The sequence below is a fragment of the Phoca vitulina genome, unplaced genomic scaffold, assembly GCF_004348235.1.
Source record: "Phoca vitulina isolate PV1807 unplaced genomic scaffold, GSC_HSeal_1.0 scaffold9, whole genome shotgun sequence".
Taxonomy (NCBI): Eukaryota; Metazoa; Chordata; class Mammalia; order Carnivora; family Phocidae; genus Phoca; species Phoca vitulina.
Genome location: NW_022589712.1, coordinates 32,380,545 through 32,402,450, shown reverse-complemented (window position 1 = coordinate 32,402,450; position 21,906 = coordinate 32,380,545). Strand labels below are relative to the sequence as shown.

At 37.1% G+C, this 21,906-nt stretch overlaps 1 protein-coding gene across 3 annotated transcripts in view; it reads left to right on the top strand.

Annotated features, from left to right (window-relative positions):
• The window catches only part of AKAP7 (A-kinase anchoring protein 7), a 142,511-nt gene that overhangs the window by 70,728 nt on the left and 49,877 nt on the right, over positions 1 to 21,906 (top strand). For 2 of the 3 annotated variants that reach the window (XM_032407857.1, XM_032407860.1), the window contains exon 7: positions 8,631 to 8,778. In XM_032407857.1, coding sequence (XP_032263748.1) covers positions 8,631 to 8,778 — 148 coding nt within the window. Of the gene's footprint in view, positions 1 to 8,630; positions 8,779 to 9,075; positions 9,507 to 21,906 lie in introns of those variants that run through there. The other variant, XM_032407858.1, reaches the window with a different exon arrangement.

The window sequence follows — 21,906 nt, the reverse complement described above, 5'->3', positions numbered from 1 at the left end:
AATCAGAGAAAGACAAATATGTGATTTCACTCATATGGGGAATTTAAGAAACAACACAGATGAACATGGGGAAGGGAGGGAAAAATAAAATAAGACGAAATCAGAGAGGAAGACAAACTATAAGAGACTCTTAACTATAGGAAACAAACTAGGGTTGCTGGAGGGGAGGTGGGTGGGAGGATGGGGTAACTGGGTGATGGGCATTAAGGAGGGCATGTGATGTAGTGAGCACTGGGTGTTATCTGCAACTGATGAATCACTGAACTCTACCTCTGAAACTAATAATACACTATACATTAATTAATTGATTAAAAAAAGTTGTGAGTGAATAGACCACATATGGTGAGAAATTTTGAGGTGGGGGATATTTTATGTTTTATCTTTAGTTTATAGAGGTAAATGGTTAAGTTGGTGAATTCAGGAGAACATGTTGTTATTTGTTCCAAACAGCAAAATATTCGGGGAACAGATGTGACAGGGAGGAGCAGGCTGCAGCTTGTTTACATCTGAGTGACCACAAGGCTGTGGTGAGCCAAGCACACAGCTGGGGTTGGATCAAGGGGAATTGAGAGTCCAACTGAGACTGAGTTGAATAGGAAGCAGTCTTGGATGCCTCCCTTGCGAGATTCTTTGTTTCAGTGTAATGAGAAAAGCCACAGGCAAATATAATAGTCACATGGCCAAACAACGTATGCTATCCTCAAGAAGGCTTGAGGAGGAACTGAGAAGAGGTTTGCTAAATAGACAAAGAATGAGCATATGTAATTTTCCAGGGAGCTGGTGACCTTGAGAATGTCCTGGGGACCGTCAAACTGTTACCTCTTTGGTTAAATATGTCATTAGTACAAATGAACTAAATGTGGATTCTTCTTCTGTTCTCTCTGATGCCAGCACCTCATGGAAAGAACCTCCAGGAAGTGATACAGCATATTCTCTTGGTGATTCTGTGAGGTGGCTTGCACCATGAGGAGTTAGACATCATCTTCACCCTGTGCCGGCTTTCCTTGCCACCTGACGCCACCAAGGAGCATTCAGCTCCTCTCAAAGTGTTAAGATAGGTCGAAGGGGTTATCAACAGTAGATTAAAAACAGAGCTCTAGCAGCTATATTTCTCCTTATTACTTGCTGAAAGGTGTAATATTATAAATATTAGATATAATGCTAGGGTAAAGAGTTTCAACTGTTTCTTTTCCTAAAGCCTCAAGATTAAACAAGGCAGTAGTGCTAAAAGCAAATTTATAAATAGAGGGATTGAGGAGATGGCTTATCTAAAAACCCCATGGTGATGCTCCATCATAAAGTAAAATGAAGAACTGAGAAATACTGTATACTCAAACAGCTGGTTTAGAAAATGCAATCTCTGCCAATATTTTACTTGATTATTTGGGTGTTGACAGTATAAGAAGAGTTCTTTTTATAGGCTGGATTCGATAATTTTTTCCATTTATAAGTAACCTCTATGAATTCTTTTTCATTTCCCTCTATGAAATACATTTGTTATGGACATATAATTATCACTTGATTTATTAATATTAATGCAACATGTTAAAGGCAGGTATTTTTAGAATGCAAGAGATTCCCAAAGTAATTTTCACATTGGTTTTAGAAATATGGTAGTACATATGATTATATATTAAGGATGATTAATAGCCTTAGAATTTTAATATTTTAAAAGAAATAGTGATGAGCTTGACTATTATCATTCTGTTCTTTTCAATTTGCCTGTACTCTCCACTTATCCTGAATCTGAATCACACCACCTCTTACTAGCTATGTGTAGTTTAGTAAGTGACCTAATTTCTGTGATTTAGTTTCTTTCTCTGGGGGTAATAATAGTACCAATCTCATAGAGCTATTGTGATTATTAAATGAGTTAATAAAAGTGTTTCGAACAGAGCCTGTACTATGTATTTTCTATTACTGTTGTTATACAGATAATAGAGCATAATTTTTTTCAAATTGACTCCAAACAATAAACAAAGTACCATTGTCTTTTCTATTTTCCATCACTCCTACTTTATCATCTCTAAAGTTAGTGACAGGCACGAGGCAGGGGATCAGGGCCTCACCCAGGCAGCAAATGGGCATGCTAGACAGGGGGACCAAGGCGGAGCCCAGCCCCGAGGGGTGACCCAGAGAGGCAGGGCGAGGAGACAGGAAGGCTGCCAGGCAGATCTCGCCCAGGGGTGCTGGATACTGGATCTGAAATCAACATGCTATTCTAGAGCCCAGGAGCTCATGTGGTGAGGCTCCTTCATCTCCCTCCATCACTTTCAAGAACAGGCTTGGATGGAACTGAGCCTGAATGGGAAGAGACTCCGTTTTCCCAGCTGAGAGGGGCTGAGGGAAGGCTGCAGCTGACAAGAAGGTAATCAAGGGGTCTGTATGAGGAGGAAGATGGAAATGAAACAATGCAAATAATGAAAAGTGTAGTTATGCCAGGACATGAAGGAAGGAGTCATTAAGAATTATACAGTAAGATTTGCCTCAGAGAAGTCCCATGTCAATATATATATCCTTTTAATAACTTTGAATTGCCAATATGTAACTTTTCATTATGGGCAGTGACCATTAAAATGATTTTAGTTTTTTAACTAATGCTATACTACTACAATATATAAACTTTTCCAATTATGGAAGTGAGTGGGAAAGATTACCATTCTTGGGGCGCCTGGATGGCTCAGTAGGTTAAACATCTGACTCTTGATTTGGGCTCAGGTCATGATCTCAGGGTCCTGGGATCAAGTACTGAGTTGGGCTCCGTACTCAGTGGGGAGTCTGCTGGAGATTTTCTCTCTCCTCCTCCCTCTGCTCCTCCCCCTGCTTGTGCATGTGTGTGCACACACGCCCTCTCTCTCTCCCTCTCTCAAATAAACAAGTAAAATCTTTAAAAAAAAAAGATTACTAATCTTTGACGAGCTGATCCCCAAAATGACAAACCAGTTTGGTTTGGCTCTTAATTTATTACTGAATTTTGGTTTCATGTCCTTATCACAGGAAACATACATTTCTTTACTAGCCACTCATAATAGGAATAAACTATTAGAAAACACAGCAGAGCTCCAGGAATGTCAGGCTTACTATCAGCAGGAGACATAATTTCTTTGTCTGATATGCAGCCTATTTATGTTTTCATCATGGAAGTTGTGATTATTGTAAGATAACAAGTCATGATAAGAAATTATCTGCTATTATTTAAAGTCTTAACCTTTTTAAATGAAACTGGCATTTCATTGTTCCTCTGATCACAATAACTTTGTCACAGAAATTAAATTTTATCTTTCAGAACCTTAGAAGGATTTTCATATTCAGATTGGAAACTAAAGTGAATTTTCATATTTCATGGCTTTCTTTACTTCTATATTGAAAATAGAGTTTGGTGCATAAAAATACTAAAATATGTCTGAGCCCTCTTTGGTACATATTAAATTATACATATTAAATTATACACATCATTTAGCTAAATGTAAGTGGTATGGTGAGTGCTTTCTGAATAAATAGGTTCTATTATTTAGCAGATGCAGCCTCAGATGATTCTAAAAATACTCATCATGGTCTCAATGGCATTTTTCCGGTATTGGCTGTTTGGGTGCCAAGTTACAACCAAGAATGAAATTCTCAGGGTTTCATGGTACATTGTATCAAAGATTATCAAGTAGCTCTGAACACCACTGGTAATTCTCCTTAAACTGTTGCCTGAAACTAGGCTAAAGGAAAGCAAAACTTTAGTTATTTCTAATGACTAATTAAGACAGTCTTGAAAAAATTTTCTGTTTGATGTTTCTTGCTACTCATTTATTGTTTCAAAGTCAGATATCTCGTATTTAACTTCCTATTTTGTTTTTCAGTGTTATGTTGCATAATTGATCTGTCGGTTATATTGGGTAAAATTATAAATGTGAAGCCCTTGAAAATATACCCTGTCCCTTCTAGGCTCAAGGCAAAAATAATATTCAGGTTTAGTCCTAGGCAGTCACCAAGCATGTCCACAATTCCGGGGGTGCAACCCTTCATGTGGTTTGGTTGAAGTTAGCCTACACATTGTTTCCATACCTTTGAAATAGTCCCAACTCTCTTAGCCTTTACAGGTCAAATGTTTCTGGCTTTATCCACTTTTGTAATTTTCTTTGAGCTCTTCTAATGTGTTATACTTCCATTGATCCTTAAATGACAAAGTGCCTTGGGAAGAGTCTGGCCTATGGAGAAGGGGAGCAGAGAATAATGGGGGGGGGTCTAAAACATTAAAATAATGCTAACCCAGCCTTTTTAGCTTTGAACTAGAACCTTTTGGGGTGCTATCTCTGGGACTATTTTGGCAACTCAGTGGATGCATCCAGAAAATATGAGCCTTGGAATGCCTGGGTGGCTCAGTCAGATAAGCATCCAACTCTTGGTGCTGGCTCAGGTCATGATCTCAGGGTTGTGAGATGGAGCCCTGCATCAGGCTCCATGCTCAGTGGGCTGTCTGTTTGAGATTCTCCCACTTTTGCTCTCTCTCTCAAATAAATAAATCCTTTAAAAAAAAAGTGAAAAGAAAATAGGAGCCTTCTTAGCCTTACCCTGTACCCTGAATGATATCCAATTTTTATATGCTCATTTATTTTCTTAGAATGCTAGTCCTTTCTTTTCTTATGAAAGAAAAACACCACCTGCTGTAGCTGGGTGGTGAGACCAATTCAGATACATTTTATTAGAAAAATGTATATTGCTATGGGAAAAAGAGCCTAAAAAAAAAAAGAAGAAATATATTGCCAAACAAAAAAATTTCCTAGAGAACAAAGATCATGTTAATATTATATATCAGACAAAGCAGATTCTTATCTGTTTTTAGATTCTTTATCACTGAAGATGTTTTCTGTTCAGGGCGTATAATTTCAGTGCCTCCTAAGGCATGCCTTTTGAACCACAGTTCCTCTATAAATTATGACTTAAAGACTTAATTCCATTCCACTCTCTAATAAAAATTCGCTCCTTAAAGACTCATGTTGGAAGTCATTTGTCAAGAATTCTTGCAAAAATGGCTGGTCCTTACTTTTTGCTAAAATTAAATAAGCCTAGTGGATTGTCATTGTTATGTTTCCCTTATTTCTTACTTTAAAGAAATAATGACATCTTACAAAAACCGAAATGGAGATGATGGTGGCTAGCCAGCACTGGCCTTGACGTCTTGAAAACTGAAGTTCTTTTTTTCCTGCGAAGTTATGACAAGTCTTCTTCTCTCTGGTCTAAGGGAATGACACCAGCCTGCCCTGCGTCCCACCCCCAAACAGCACACATGCACACCCAAAAAAGCATTTAAAAGACAAACAAGAAAGGTCAGTTTCCATTTACTCAGAACCTTTTTAAAACGTTTCTGAAACCTTACCTCTACTGAAGTTACTCCTTAAAGTTCACTATTAATAGATATGTATGTTATATATAATATATATAGAACAGCATTTATCATATAACTATGATAGCCTTTACTCTATTTCACTATTTTAAACACTTTTGTAAGTTCACTTATTTAGTCCATCTAACACTTTGAAGTAGGTTCCATTGTTAACCTCATTTTACAGACGAGGAAACTGAAGCAAAACCACATCTTGAAAAGTAGCAGACCTCCTTTGAACTCACACATTTCAATTGTTCTGGGCAGCATGCTCTGCTGGGGCTTCCTACTTCCCAAACCGAACAAAGGCCACTTGGTTTCACTCTTACTGAACTTCCAGTGAGCAGCATTTGATGTTGTCAACTACCCTTTTTTTGAAACTTGATCTTCTGCATTTGTGACAATTATTAACACACGGTTCCGTGTCACGCAGATGCTAGGCACTGGGTACATTTCAGTGAATATAAATCCGACAAAATTCTTTTTCTGTGTGGGACATACATTCTACTGAGGAGAGATAGATAATGACAGCCCATGAACCATCAACACAGTAAAGTAAATTTCACAGTGAGGTAGGAGGTGGTACATGTTTGGAAAAATGTCTGTAAATATTTATAAAGAGGGAAGGGTAAAAGGATTTGGGAGTGCATATTAAAGGGAGTGGTCAGGGGAAGTTCTATTAAGAAAGTAAAGTTTGAGCAAGGACTGCAAGGAGGTGGGAGACTGGTCATGAGGCTACCTGGGGAGAGAACATTTCCGGGAGAGGAAACCAGGGGTACACAGGCTTTGAGATGGGTTTGCACTGGTGTGATCAAGGAAGGCACGGAGTCGAGGCTGAGGCCAGAGAAGGGTCAAGGGGGAGGAGTAGAAGACAAGGCCCAAGAAGTACTGAGCAGACGGAGCAGGACCTTGTGGGCTGTCCTGGGGAAGTTGGTTCTTCCTTTGAGAGAAATGGGGACCCTTTGGAGAATTTTGAGTGGAGGAGTGACCTGATGTGGTGTGTGTTTTTATAGGATAATTCCGGCTGTAGATGAGGCAAAGGTGGGAAAACAGGAGGCTATTAGGATAATCCAGGTGAAAGAAACAGAGGAAGCTCGGACAAAGGCAGCAAGGGAGGCGTGAGAATTAGTCACGTGTTGAAGGTAGAGCCAAGAAGATTGGCTTGGAGGCAGCACTGTAAGAAAGAGGCCAGTTCAGGGTGACCCCAGGGTTCTGCCTGATCAGCTGGAATAGAGTTGCTGTTAACTGAGGTGGGAAAGTCTGTGAGTGGAGCTAAAGTTAGGAAAGTCTGTGAATGGAGCTCAGTTTGGATACAGAACAAGAACACATATCAACAAAAACATGTTAAATACAATATTAAAAATTAAGGGCAACTTAAATGTCTAACAATAAATAACTGGATGAATAAATTAATGATGCCCCCATACAGTGGAGTATGGGAACTGTATGGGGCAGTTAAAATTAAAAATATTAAAAATATTTTGCACATCTGTATATTATTGACATATTAACATAAAAAAGCTGATTGCTAAATAGTACTCATGGCTCAACCACATTCCTATAAAAAAGAAAAAAGTACTTTGTTTTGCATAGGAAAGATAAAATACGTAACAAAATTATAGTAGTTACAGTGTGGGGCAATTTAATTTTAAATTTTTTGTTTTTATATCTTTTTAAAATTTTTGTCAAAACTTTGAATAAAAAGGGAAAATATATATTCTACCTACATTTTAATAAGATTTATATAAATATAATCTAAATATAATATATGTATGCATAGAAAAAGACCCGAAGGGGGTTGCCGGGGTGGCTCAGTCAGTTAAGCGTCTGCCTTCAGCTCGTGTCATGATCTAAGGGTCCTGGGTTTGAGTCCTGCATCGGGTTCTCTGCTCAGCGGGGAGTCTGCTTCTCCCTCTCCCTCTGCCCCTCCACCCCTCTCTGTCTCTATCTCATGCTCTCTCTCTCTCTCTCAAATAAATAAATAAAATCTTAAAAAAAAAAAAAGAAAGAAAAGACCTGAAAGATGTACCCACAGTATTATTGTATTTTCTGTAAATGGCAGGGACATGAATGATTTTTTTTTAGATTCTTCGTATTTTCTTTTTCTTTTTTTTAAGATTTTATTCTTTAAGTAAACTCTACACCCAGTGTGGGGCTTGAACTCCCAACCCCCAGATCAAGAGTTGCATGCTGCACTGACTGAGCCAACCAGGTGCCCCTAGATTCCTCATATTTTCTTATTTTTAACAAACAACAAGTATTGCCAGGGTAAAATTTTTAAAAGTTATAAATTAAAAGGAAAAGTTCACACATGGTCAGCCAGTAAACTTGCCTTGTAAGGTATTGTATCTTCATCTTATGGACTGTGTTTGGGACTATGAGGCTGGGTGCAGGGCCATTGCATAGGAAGGGGTGGGGGGACATTCATTCCCATGTTTTGAGAAACTACAGAGGTAACAATGTTTTCCACGGTTATTTTTCACCAATCAGCCCTCTTCCTGCTATGAAAGATACTGAGAACAAGGAGAGGCAGGTAGAGAAGGACTTGGAAGATCACTGACCCCCTCCTCCAATTCAAATAACCTTTTTTTTTTTTTTTTTTTTTTTTTAAAGATTTTATTTATTTATTTGAGAGAGAGAGAATGAGAGAGAGCACATGAGAGGAGGGAGGGTCAGAGGGAGAAGCAGACTCCCTACCGAGCAGGGAGCCCGATGCGGGACTTGATCCAGGGACTCCAGGATCATGACCTGAGCCGAAGGCAGTCGCTTAACCAACTGAGCCACCCAGGCGCCCTCAAATAACCTTTAACTGTCTTCAAATGATTCTTAAGGAAGGAGTTTAAAAATTGCAACGATCTTATTAAAACACTTTATACACTATAAAATGTTAAGATCTATATCACTTTTAAAAAATTCATCCATTTCTCCATTGTTGTTGATGATTACTCTTTTTTTTGATACCTCAAACTTCAACTTGATATACTTTATTATTTCAGAAGCTTAAAGTATATGAAGTTCTGAATGCTGCCAAATTTAAACCCCACACTCTTTAATGATTTTTTTTAGGTAATACAACTCATCCTAGACAGGGAGACTTTAAAAATAGCTTTACGACCATTTTGTGGTATCCATTTTCAAATGCCAGTAGGCAGAACTGTATACCAAAGTGTAATATCAGGTTCTAAGAAAGTGATATAAATATGAACTAGCTACCTCGGTGGAATGATTGAGTGATGTGATTTTGTTTTGTCATTTCAAGGGAGTGAAAAAAATAGACCCCGAATTCTATGAAAAATTTATCAGTCACAGATTTGGAGAAGAAATGGTACATCGCATAGATCTTTGCTCCATGCTAAAGAAAAAACAAAGTAATGGTTATTATCACTGTGAGTCTTCAATTGTGATTGGTGAGTACCATTTAAAGATTACTTACTATCTTTAGTTTTTATTTCTTTAGCATCATTCCTTTTGGCAGATATTTAGGGCTAGTTGTATATATTTTTCTCAATGACATATTTTTGTAAATATTTTATTTTGGCAATAATACATTGGAAATTTTATAGAACATATTTACTATTCATATTTATCAGTCAAGATTTTAGTTCCTATGGTTTTTATACTTTTGTGCTTTAAATATAATTATAATGAAGTCTTGAAACGATTCAAAATTCATTCCAGTTTAATTTTATTTCATGAATATGAAGAAAGCATCTTCTCCAGTGAAGGCCTCTATAAACACACCATTCCACACCGTGCATTTTCATGTTTGCTGCTTTTAATTAGGAATTAGGAATAGAATATTCCAGGCCGAAAAGTTTCATTCTGAGAAGATAAGGTCTAGGTGGCCTGCAAAGATTGAAAACTTGTCCTTCAATTTCTTCCTCAAAGGAAACATGGTTTTTTGGGGAGAAACAAAGATTCATACATGAATGCTCCTATCATCATCAGGGAGATGGCATGTGATTGAGACAGACTCATACACAATTATGTTTCCAAGTGGAAAGTGTATACATCAAATGAAGATTTTTTTTAAACCAGAACAGGGTTATTCTGCTGTGTGAATGTATTCAAAGGAATCTGATCTGTTGTGATGCAAATGTGCTATTTCAAACCCAGGCATTATTCTTATAAAATTGTGAACTTCAAAAAAATTTTAAAAATAAAATACAATTGTGAACTTCAAGACAACCTGATTTGTATACTTTTGAAGTAACAAAGAAGAAGTAATCAAAGAAGATAAATACCTGTATTTAAATATTTCAAGGTCTTCAACCAAGATAATTTCTCTCCATATCAGCTTGAAGAAAACCTGTGGAAGTATACTTAATATTGAAGTTTATTAATGCAATAAAGAAAATGTTCCAGAGACACAATTTTCTTTCCAAATTCTCACTAGACGTTTTCAGAGAAGTCATCATTTTACCTTACCCCAAGACCTTAGCTATCTTAAACGGGAGATATTCAGTATGTCATCTGAATTTATATTCTGAAACATTTCACGTCTATTTTAAGAAAGATTTTTGTGTTTTCAGAATCTCTGTTGGAGAGCTATCTTCCATCGAGGTTTTGCTGAGGACCAAACATTTCCGTTTGGGATAATAGCAAAGGACAAATTTAAGACTTTCTTGTGTAACACAGATGTTGGATAGCTTTCCGTATGTTCTCTGTGTACTTATGTTAGGCCAACGTTGAAGGAGAACTAAGGAGAACTCCGTTCTCCTCCTTGCCTCTCCTGATCCTGTTTAAAAAACAAACGTATAAAAAAACCCGAGGAATGTGTAGATTTTCCCAAAGATATCGTGGGATTGGCATCAGACAGCTTATACCATGTGTCACCTACATTGCCATTAGACAGCTCTGTTCAGCTCACCCCAAATCACGATGCATCAACCAGTGAATTTTCTATTTTATTGCTCTTTTCCGCTTAGTCTTTAAAAGTCCCCTTATTCTAGGCAACATCTCCAGATTTTCCCCTCAGGCTTCTTTATCTCTCATCTTTTCTAACTCAGAGCAATTTAGCTTCTCTTAAACTCCACCAATCTTGTATCCCCATACTGATCATTTAACATTTTAAAAAATGGCTTTTGCCTGTTACAGACGCTCTACTTTTTCTGTCACATTTTGGGATGCCAAAATGAACTTTAAAATCATATTTGCATCTAAAATGATAATTATTATGTTATAATTAACCAATTTTAATACACACTAGAATTCCTTTATCTACTATTGATAATTACTGATTTTCTCAACCTTATTTTTACCTGAGTTTCATAGCAGAATATTTAGGAAGATTCAGGACACTTTCTTTGTTTCTTGATCAGATTTAATTGGCTTCTTTCTGATTTGATCCTAACTCAAATTTAAAGCCTGTTTCCTATACCTTGAACCAGTATTTTATTGTATTAATATTGTATTGTATTAATAGAGTGGGACAGATTTCCATTCTTAAGATATTTTGCATTCAGAAGTCTAGGGTAGAAGTTGGGCTCAAAGACTCTGGGAGTTGTTTATAAAACTTGGTTTATAAAACTTTGTATGCAGGTACATAAGTGAATTTTTCTGGGGAGGGAATTCATTAGATTTGCATTATTTGCTATGTCTTAATTTGTTAATAGTGAATTCTTGGGGAGTAATATTTTCTTTTTGGCTGTCTCAATTATGCCATTTAGGGCATCTTATTATTATTATTATTATTATTTTAAAAATATTGGGCGCCTGGGTGGCTCAGTCGTTAAGCGTTTACCTTTGGCTCAGGTCATGATCCCAGGGTCCTGGGATCGAGCCCCACATTAGGCTCCCTGCTCGGTGGGAAGCCTGCTTCTCCCTCTCCCACTCCCCCTGCTTGTTCTCCTGCTCTTGCTATCTCTCTCTCTGTCAAATAAATAAATAAAAATCTTCAAAAAAAAAAAAAATCAATGACTATATGTTCATCTCCAAGATTTCCAATTGGTTCTTTTCATATTGTCCTGTTCTATTCTTTGCCTCATGGACATTATTCCTTCATTTATCTCTTTGAGGATTTCAATATAATTAATTCTTAGTTCTTTTCATATATTTAAAAATATTTTATTTCATTTTTCTTTTTTAAAAATAAATTTGGTGTGTAACATTGTATAAATTTAAGGAGTACAAGGTATTACTTTGATACATTTATATATTGTGATATGATTGCTGATGTAGCAATATTTATCACATTACATAATTATAGTACAGTATTTGTGTCTGTATTAATTATACTGTAAATTAGATCTTTATGGCTTATTTACTACTTGTTATAAGTTTGTACACTTTGAAACACCATTACTCTTAACCCCCTACCACCCAATTTTCTGGTAACCAGAAAATTTTTACTGTTTTTTACAGGTTTAACTTTCTTAGATTCCACTTACAAGTATCATACAGTACTCATTTTCCTCTGACTCATCTTGCTTAGCATGATGTGCTCACGGTCCATATATGTTGTCACAAGTAGGAGAATATTCTCCCTTCTCATGGCTGAATAAAATTCCATTATGTATATGTACCATATCTTTTTTATCCATTCATCCATTGATGGGCATTTGGGTTGTTTTCGTATTTTGGCTATTGTGAATAATACTGTGATAAACATGGGAATTCATATATTTTGTTGAAATCCTCTTCTCATTTCTTTGGGTTTATATCCAGTAGTAAAACTACTGGATCGTATGGGTATTTCTATTTTTAATTTTTGGGGGAAACTCCATACTCTTTCATATAGTCATTGGACCAATTTACATTCCCACCAAAAGTGTGTAAGGGCCCCATTTTCACCATATCTTTGCTAACATTTGTTGCCTCTTGTCTTTTTGATGATAGCCATTCTGACAGGTGTGAAGTGATACTGCGTTGTGGTTTTGATTTGCATGTCCCTGGTGATTAGTGACGTTGAGCATCGTTTCATGTGTCTGTTGGCCATTTTGAACAAAAAAACCCCAAATAGTCTGATTTAAAAATGAGTAGAAGAGCTAAATAGACATTTTTCCAAACAGGACTTTTCATATTTTTAAAATCTCTAGTTCCTTGGATATGAATTCTTCTATTTGTTGGATCTTCTGTGGCACTCCTTTTGCTCTGGGGCTTTTTAGGTTTTTGAGCGCTCACTGTGTTGAACTTGTGTGGTTTGGCAGATGTCTCGGCACTAGTCTCACCTGCTTTGAGCTGGGCCAGCAGCTGACAACAGCAGACCATCCTTGTCCATAAGAAGCTAGAATCTGTTCTTTCTGTGTCTTTTATCAACTTGTGAGGGTTTTGTTTGTTTTGTTTTGTTTTTTTATAGTAAAGACTATTAGCCCTTTACTATACTGGCTCAAATATTTTCCAGGTTTTATTTTACATTTAATTTTGGTCACAAGGCATTTTTCACAATAAATGCTTTTAAGTTTTGTTAAATTATAGATGAAAAATTCTTCTGTGATTTCGTTAATTATTATAGTTAAGAGTCATCCCCAAATCAAAGATTTGATGCATATTCATTTATATTTTCTTCCAGTTTTGTTGTTGTTGTTGCTTTTGCAGTTGAGCTTTTAACCTACCTGATCTGATCATTAATATAAGTACTCAGACCCAGAGGATTAATACAGAAATCCGGTTACTAAAAGTGAGTGTGAAGTAGGGATTTAGTTTTAGGAATGTATTTTTATGATATTTTTTTATACCCCAGCTCTGTTCCAGAGATCATAAATTAGCAGCCTTTCATTTTGTATTTCACTGGCACAGAGTTTTGTTGGGTTTTTTTTTTTTCTAATTTTAATAACTTGCCAACATTGGGGTAATTTTATGTAAAAAATCTGGGTTCCTGCTGCCTTCTGAACAATCAGAAAATGTGACACTGGTTCTACATTCTTGCATGGTAACGATTTTCTGGATGGAGTAGTTGGCACACTGACCTTAGAAGTAGCTGCCTTTCATCATCCCCCTTACTCTGTTGTTCTTACCATAAATTTGCTGAGCATGTTCACACCATGTGCTTGGTTCCGGAAGGCATCTGAATTTGGATTTCCCCTGCCAGTTACTGCTATTCCCTGTGCCTACTTTATATTTCCATGCTGAGCATTTTCCTCTCCGTCTTCAACCATCATATACCTCGATCTGAGTTGAGTGTTAGGAGAGTTTGATAGGATATGCAGGCAACATTCATATTTTCAGATACAAGAAAAGGTTCTACATCTTAGTTCTCTCATAGTCCAAACTTTGGGTGATATTATGCCTGCTTAATATTGGACTGCGACTCCTTACAAACCTAACTGCAATAGTCAGGTAAAATTCAAATCCAAAAAGAAAAAAAAGGTAAAAAAACATTTTTTTCTGGTGAAACTAGGAATAAAATATGGCTCAGATATCCTGGAGTGGTGGAAGCTGTTCTCAGTGAGCTACTTACAGGAGTTGGGTGAATTAATTTCTCTCAGGCAGCTATATTCCATTTATATTTCCTTAGGGAAGGTAATTGACTAAATGACACCCTTTGTAAGATTGATGAGCAATTTAATGCTTGCAAAGACTAGTTTACTTTCAGCTGTCAGACATATCTTAGAGGAGGCAATGGGGAATTTGGAAAGGTCTAGAGGTATTTTTTTGTTTTTGCAGGCCAGCATATTTCTTTATAATTTTTGCAAGTAGAGGTGGAAGCCATAATTTTCTAGGAACCTCAGCTATTTTTTGACTTAATAATAATTATTCATCATTAATCTAATGAATGTTATTAAGTGTGTACAATGTATGTGCGCCTCTCTTCGGTATCATGAGATACAGAGAAGTGTAAGACATAGTCCTTAAGAGTGATAGTCACTGGCAATGAGAAATGGAGAGGAAGGAGGACTAGATGAATGGGGGTTTGCCCATAACAATAGTGGGCTTTGTTAGGATGTAGTGGAAGAAGCTTATGATTTTACCTCCTAGAAGAATGTGCTGGTGAGGAGAGGCAGAGCTCGAAGAATAGGATGAGACTGAGTGGGCAGATGGAGAGCGGGGAAAGGACCCCATCTGGGAGCAGCAGATTGGATTTATGGGGGAGGGAAGCAGGCTGGAGGCAATATTAGTGATAGGAGGCACATTACAAAAACTGTAATGACTGAACCTACAGTCTAGTTAGCTGACGAAGGTATGACAAGGAGCTTGCTAGGTTTGTGTCTATGAGGAGTAGGTGAAGGAGTAGGAAAGGAGATGCACACAGTCACACATACTGAGGCAGTGGGTATGTAATAAAAAAGACTGAGTAGATAGATGTAGGATAAAAGGGGGTGAAGTTTAATACTTCACATAACAACACAGAATTGGATCCTGAAGATAAGACTTTGAATTAATTTCAGACTATAACACAGAGGCAGTGAAGGGGTTAGGGTTGGGCCAACTGTTGGCTCAAATAGAAGCATACAGGTGTGCACAGATAGGGTTATAGAAGACAAAAAAGGTCATGGTTAGGTAAATTAGAGTTGACACAGCTGTAGTCAGTTCAGTCTGTATCCAATGTGCAAAAGATCAGAACAGAGAGATACCAGACTCAGACTTTATGGGATGAAACACTATGAGAATTCTAAGTGATGTGAGTCAATGAATTTATTCTGTCCAAATGTGCCTTTTTTGAGAATCACCCTTTAGAAACCTGGACAGCTTAGACAATCCTGTCAGTCTTAAAAAGTTTGACTTGGTCCACAGAGGGATTTCTAGTGGTTTCTAGGTGATGGTTCAGCCAGTAGGAAAAGACTTTTTGGGGTACATCAGGGGAAACCCTCAGCTCTGAGTCTGGTGCTTAAGCTTCAGTGCTCCTTTCCCCTTAGAGACCAAACAGAGCTTCCAATGCACTGAGTTGTCCACTTCTGGATTTTGCCTGGTTTAGTATGTAGGCATGAGGATCTTCTTTATGGAAGATAATACTGTCAATGTAATTGACCCCTTGGTTGTTGCAGCAAGAAGGGATGGAGGGAGAAGGAAGTCAACAGTTTTTCTTCCTTGGGTGGAAGCCATAACTAGGACAAAAATCTTAGAGCTTTCTAGAATCCTTAAATCTGAAACTTAGATCAATGATAAATAACAAATTTTTAAAATGTTTAATTTGAAAATATTTGTTTTGCTTAAATGACATATGTTCTCTTGAAGGTCTACTTCGTGGGAAGGGATATTGGCAATAGATATGTGCTTGAATGTTTACTTTTCTCATGTGAACCATTTACTTTTTGCTGTAGAAAAATGTGCTTCACTGTGCTTATCTGAGAATGATTCAATGTCCTAATAATTTACAGGGCTACACTTCAGTTGGGTTTTAAATTCTTTTTTTAAAATTTATTTATTTGAGAGAGAGAGAGAGCGTGTGCGAGCGAGGGGGGAGGGGCAGAGGGAGAGGGAGAGAAAGAATCTCAAGCAGACGCCCTGCTGAGCGCAGAGCCCGACATGGGGCTCGATCTCACAACCCTGAGATCATGACCTGAGCCGAAATCAAGAGTCAGATGCCTAACCGACTGAGCTACCCAGGCACCCCTGGATTTTAAATTCTTTTAAAATAGACTTTAGTTTACTAGTTCTCAGAGTTTGGTCCATGGATCCCTGGTGGTCCCTGGGGTAATTTTAGGGTCTGTGAGGGCAAAACTATTTTTATGATGCAAATGCTAAGACATTTGCCTTTTCCACTGAGTTAACATTAATAGCAACAGTGCAAAAGCAATGGTGTGTGTGGCCAATATGAGTCAAGGCAGTTGCAATTAAAAATATTTTTTAAAAAAGCCAATTTCATGTAAGAATGTTCTTGCTGAGTAGTAAAATCTGTTGGTTGTATTATTTGATTTGTCTCTGTATGTGTCTTTTTTAGTATTTTGTTAATGAAAATGAGAAGTGTGCATAAAGCACTTCTGCATATAGAAGAGGGGGAAAAGCACTTGTGTCATTGTTTAAGCTACCAGCTAAAGTAGCCACTTTCTTTTCTGGAACGTCATTTTTTCTTGAAAAAATGACTTGCAAGCTGTCATTTTCACATTTGGGTATTTGGCCGGCATTTTCTTTAATATACACTTGTCACATGAGGGGCATCTGACATTATTTACTACTAATGATAAAATTCAAGCTTTCAGGCAAAAACAAGACTTTTGAAAAACACTAATTTGTTACCATGAGTTTGACAGTTTCCTAAACTTCAAGACTTTTTCCCACTTTTTATTATGGAAAATTTCATAAACAAAATTAGCCGAGTAGAGTAATGAACTCCATTTTCCCAGTTTTTTTCCCTCTGTCACACTACTTTTATTTTACTGAGGTACAACTTATATACAAAACTGTATATATTTAAAGTGTATAATTTGATGAGTTTTTAAACTGTGAAACCATTATCACCATCAAGATCCTGAACATTTCCATCACCCCCAGAAGTTTACTAGTGTCCCTTGGCAGTCCATGGTGATATTAATGATTGGTCCAATGTGGTTTTGTTTTTGTTTTGTTTTGTTTTGTTTGTTTTTGTTTTAAGTAGGCTCCATGCCCAGTGTGGAGTACAAGATAGGGCTTGAACCCTGAGATCAAGAGTCAGACACTCAACTGACTGAGCCACCCAGGCATCCCTAATATGGTATTTTTTGATGTTGTGTAAAGAAATGTGTCAAAATATGGAAGATCTGCATAACTCCGCATTTTTTAAATGACCAATATGTGTTACAAAGATGTGGATAGATAAAAGATCCATTGAAATTTCAAGATACCAAAAGATTTGAGTGTAGAGAGTGAGAAAGGTTTATAAGTTTTAAGATTTCACATTGCAGCTAAACTTTAAGAAACTACAACTTGTTGCGTTTTGGTATAGTATCGAAGAATATCCACAATTATCTGAAAAGGCTATTAGTCTCCCCCCTTTTAAAAATTTGTATCTAGGGGTGCCTGGGTGGCTCAGTCGTTAAGCATCTGCCTTCGGCTCAGGTCATGATCCCAGGTCCTGAGATTGAGCCTTGCGTTGGGCTCCCTGCTCAGCGGGAAGCCTGCTTCTCCCTCTCCCACTCCCCCTGCTTGTGTTCCTTCTCTTGCTTTGTCTTTCTCTGTCAAATAAATAAATAAAACCTCAAAAATAAATTTGTATCTATGTGAGGCTGGATTTTTCTTAGGCTGCAGATGAAACCATATATTGCAACAGATTGAATGCAGAATCAGACATGAGGATAAAGTGGTCTTTGATTATTCCAGACATTAAAGAAAATTGCAAAAATGTAAATTAATGCCATTGTTCTCACTATAAAACTTTTAATTAAAATATAGTTGTTTTTCATAAAAATGTTCTTAATGATAATATTTTATTACTTATCATAAGGGTTTATGATATTTTAAAATGAATTAATAAATTTTCAGAAAATTCTGTTTTAATTTTGAACATAATAAATACTGATAAATAATAGCTCGCATAAGCCAAAGCTCTTTGAGTGGGGAGAAAGATGGGGAGATTATTAGTAATTTTTAAGAGTGTAAAGTGGTCCTAAAACCAAAATATTTACAAATTGCTGCTTCAGTTCATGGTCCAAGAAAACCATGAAAAGATTTAATCCTCAGACAACTCTCCAAGCTTAATTATGTATATATATATATATATATATATACATAATTGTATATATATATATATATATGGGGGGGCAAGCAAGAATGAAGAGGGGTGGGGGGAGGAGAGGCAGAGGCAGAGGGAGAGAGAGAGGGAGAATCTTAATCAGGCTCCACACTCAGTGCAGGTGGACCCTGACACGGGGCTTGATCTCACGACCCTGAGATCATAATCTGAGCCAAAATAAAGAGTTGGACGCTTGATGGACTGAGCCACCCAGGCATCCCTCTCCAAACTTAATTTTGATCACTATTTCCAGCCTTTTCTTCCAACAAATTAATTTTGATGGCTGCACAGTTAATTTCCATTTAAGCTTTCTGTGGTAAAAATGTAAGAAGTGCAAAAATACCCCAGACTGACAGTAGCATATCTATATGAATGACACATTTAAAAATCATTATTATGTGAAATTGATGTTCTATAATATAGAATGCCTCTTTTGTGGTGGGCAGGACCAAAAAGTTTGTCTTGTTTTCTTTTGCACAGGCTGACAGGGAAGACGATTAAGAAAATTTCATCTCCGCTTAGACCAATTAAGATGAATCTATTTCGAGCATGTTAGGAGAGGGAGAAGTGAAAATACAGTTTATCATCTGAGAAAACTGTACATTTTTTTTCACTTTAAAACTTTAGCAGTTGGAAATTTCCTCTGTTCAAAATTATCAAGTAAATTAGTAATTGCTGAGTACAGAGTATTTAATTGTTTACTTTCTGACATAGAAATTGAGTGACCATGTAATTTATCATTTAAATGTACCCTTGTGAGTATACTAGGCTGGGATAAAAGAAAAAAAAAAGAAAGCCAAGACTGTCCAGATTCAACTGGGACTGTGTCATCCTGCCTAGAAAGCAGAATGCTCTTGAAATAGTAGAACCTTTGATGTGTTAAAATTACTCAGATGCCCATGTTGTTCCTTTTTGTAATCTAACTGTCCTCCTCTTAAATGTTTCTTTGGTGAAACATGTCTTCTAAAAAGAAAGTGTTTGAAATTTCATTATTACATGCCCTTAGTAAAAATAAAAAGCAACTGATAATGGGAACTCTCAGCTTATTTCTTTACATTTGCTTGAGTTAGAGGAAGCCTCAGATTAAGTAACTGAGAAAATTAATCTTAGTGATAGCTCACTGTATTTTAACTGGTGTATCAGCTATTAATCTTGATGCTAACACAGAATGGAAGATGTGGCTCAGGCTGGTTGAAAATGTAACCATCTGTTGGCCTGGTTTCAAACCTTATGATTTATATTAGATGCCGTAGGGACCTTACGTATTAAAGGAGCAGTGCTCTGTGGCAAATTTAACGATCTGACAAATTAAGTATCAGTGCTAACATGATACAATAGCAATTTATGTTATTTTATGATTTATTTGTAGAGCCTTTGGTTTTAAGTGTTTTAGGAAATACGAAAGTAGAGACACCTGGGTGACTCAGTTGGTTAAGCGTCTGCCTTTGGCTCAGGTCATGATCCCAGGGTCCTGGGATCGAGTCCCGCATCGGGCTCTCTGCTCAGCGGGGAGCCTGCTTCTCCCTCTGCCTGCCGCTCCCCCTGCTTGTGTGCGTGCACACTCTCTCTCTATGTCAAATAAATAAATAAAAGCTTTTTAAAAAAGGAAATATGAAAGTAAATATTGAATTTCTAATAAAAAGAAAAAAACCACTACATGAATGATAATATTGGAGTGCAGAGTCTTGTGGTCAAACAAAGGCGTTAAGGTGTACAGTAAAACTAGTGTGAGGAGGCCCTGCCAGTTGCCGAAAGTTATGGCTAACTAACCCATCACGTTGCCTAATTGACTCTGAATACGCTTTTTCACCACATTAGTTATCGCTCTAAAGGTGCTTAGCACAGTGCCTAACAAATAGTGTTATAAAAATGTTAGTTATTCATATTAATAGCTCTACTACTCATATTAGAATACTTATTGCAATGGTGTTCTTACTTTTCTAACATCAGAACACCCATTTTAGGTAATTATAGACTTGCGTTACTCTTAATGCTTTCCTTTAATGGCCTGTGATTAATATTGGTGCATTTAAAAAATAAAAATGCATGGATGTATATCGTGCTTTTGATTTATGTATTTATGTAATATTTTATATTGCATATATATTTATATGTAATTAATATATGTAAGTACAATGTGAGGATAGAAACCTTAGCTTTATTTTTTCCTGGCTCTAGGAAAAACACAACAAAGTTGGAAATCTATCCTCTTTAATGTAGTGTTATTTAAAAAAACCCAATTTGATAATGTGGTAAAATCACGAGACAAGTATGTAAAACTCATGAAGTTCATCTCCCATTTTAGTGAAGCACTAAGGAATTAGAGAGGATGCAGAACAGTGGAGAGACAGTACACGCACTACAGAGAGAAAAACGCAGTGACCCAGGAGTTCCTTGAGTGAGACAGACCTTGTTGTAATGGTCACTGCCACTTCCCAGCTTGGTAACCTTGCGCACATTACTTCATGACCCTAAACCCATCTGTAAGATGGGGTTCATAATGATGGTTAACTCATGAGGATGTTGTGAGGACTGAATGAGATAATGCACTAAAAGCACTTAGCATCGTGCCTGACTCATACTCAGTGCTCACTCACTAGTGTCCATTATTATTGCTGTGTTTATTACAAAGTGTGTGTAGCATTCTTTTTTTTTTTTTAGATTTTATTTATTTTAGAGAAAGAGCGAGCAAGCAGGGGGGAGGGAGAGAGAGTCTTAGACTCCACGCTGAGTGCAGAACCCGGTGTGGGGCTCGATCTCATGACCCTGAGATCAGGACCTGAGCAGAAACCAAGAGTCAGTCACTTAACCCACTGTGCCACCCAGACGCCCCAATGTAGATAGAATTCTTAGCCTAGGACAGACAGGGCTAAAGAGTGACTTAAGGAAGGATTAGTAAAAGGGAAAAAAGTCATTTTCCTTTTAATCTTTACTGGGAATATACTATTTTAGGCATTAGGAAAAACTTTGGACTCTAAAAGATTGATTGTTAAACACTGGGACGAGGTGTTAAGGGATTTGTTAAATGTCTTTACTGACCCATCTTTTAAGGTAGAAGAGGGAGTACCATTTGTGAGTCCTCTAACCTGGAGGTCTGAGTGAGCTCATGAAATTTCTTCCATCATTATCATTCCCAACTTCTCTATTTTGTGTTAAATTGTTGTACTTCAGTTTTTGCCAGAGCTAGGCTTTAATTATTATCGCATCTGATTAATTGGAAGAGAATAATATTCTCATTGTCCATCTGTCTGAAAATCCAATTCCAGTATATTCTTTTGTTCTCTCTTTACTCTTAAAATGGGAATTGGAAGGGAGGGGGGGAGTATAACCGTAATGAGTAAACGGCTCTTGGCTGTTGTACTATTAGTAGAGTGAACTTGGGATTCGATATTGCCTGAGCTATCAGGCTAGCTCCCTCGGGGCATTTGAAGAGCTGCAAGCTGTGCACATAAACACATTTTATTGTATTTTATTTGTGCAATTTACTGAACAGATATTTATTGAACCTATCAAGTGCCAAGCATTATGTTGTATATTAAAGATCAAAGGTGGGCCAACACGGACTATACTCTCAGAGTTTACGTCCTAGTGCAAAGTCATGCAAACAATTACAATTGAAGGTGACAATGACTGTAATGCAGTTAATGGGAACCAACTGAGTGTACATGTAATTCAGCCTGGGATTGTCAGGAAAGGCTGCACTGAAGAGGGAAGACTAGAGTGAGGGAAGGATAAAGTGAGAATGTGGGAAGGAGGACAGGTGAAAAGGAGGTGTTTTCCAGGTGGAGTAGCTTCCCAGAGGAGTGTAAGTAATACACTCTGCACGTGAATTACCTATCCTTCAGATCGTATCTTAATTCAGATCTAATTTTGTAGGGGATGGGAGCCTTCAAAAATTTTGGAGCTCCAAATGACACGCTCAGATTTGTACTTTAGAGAGGCCATTCTA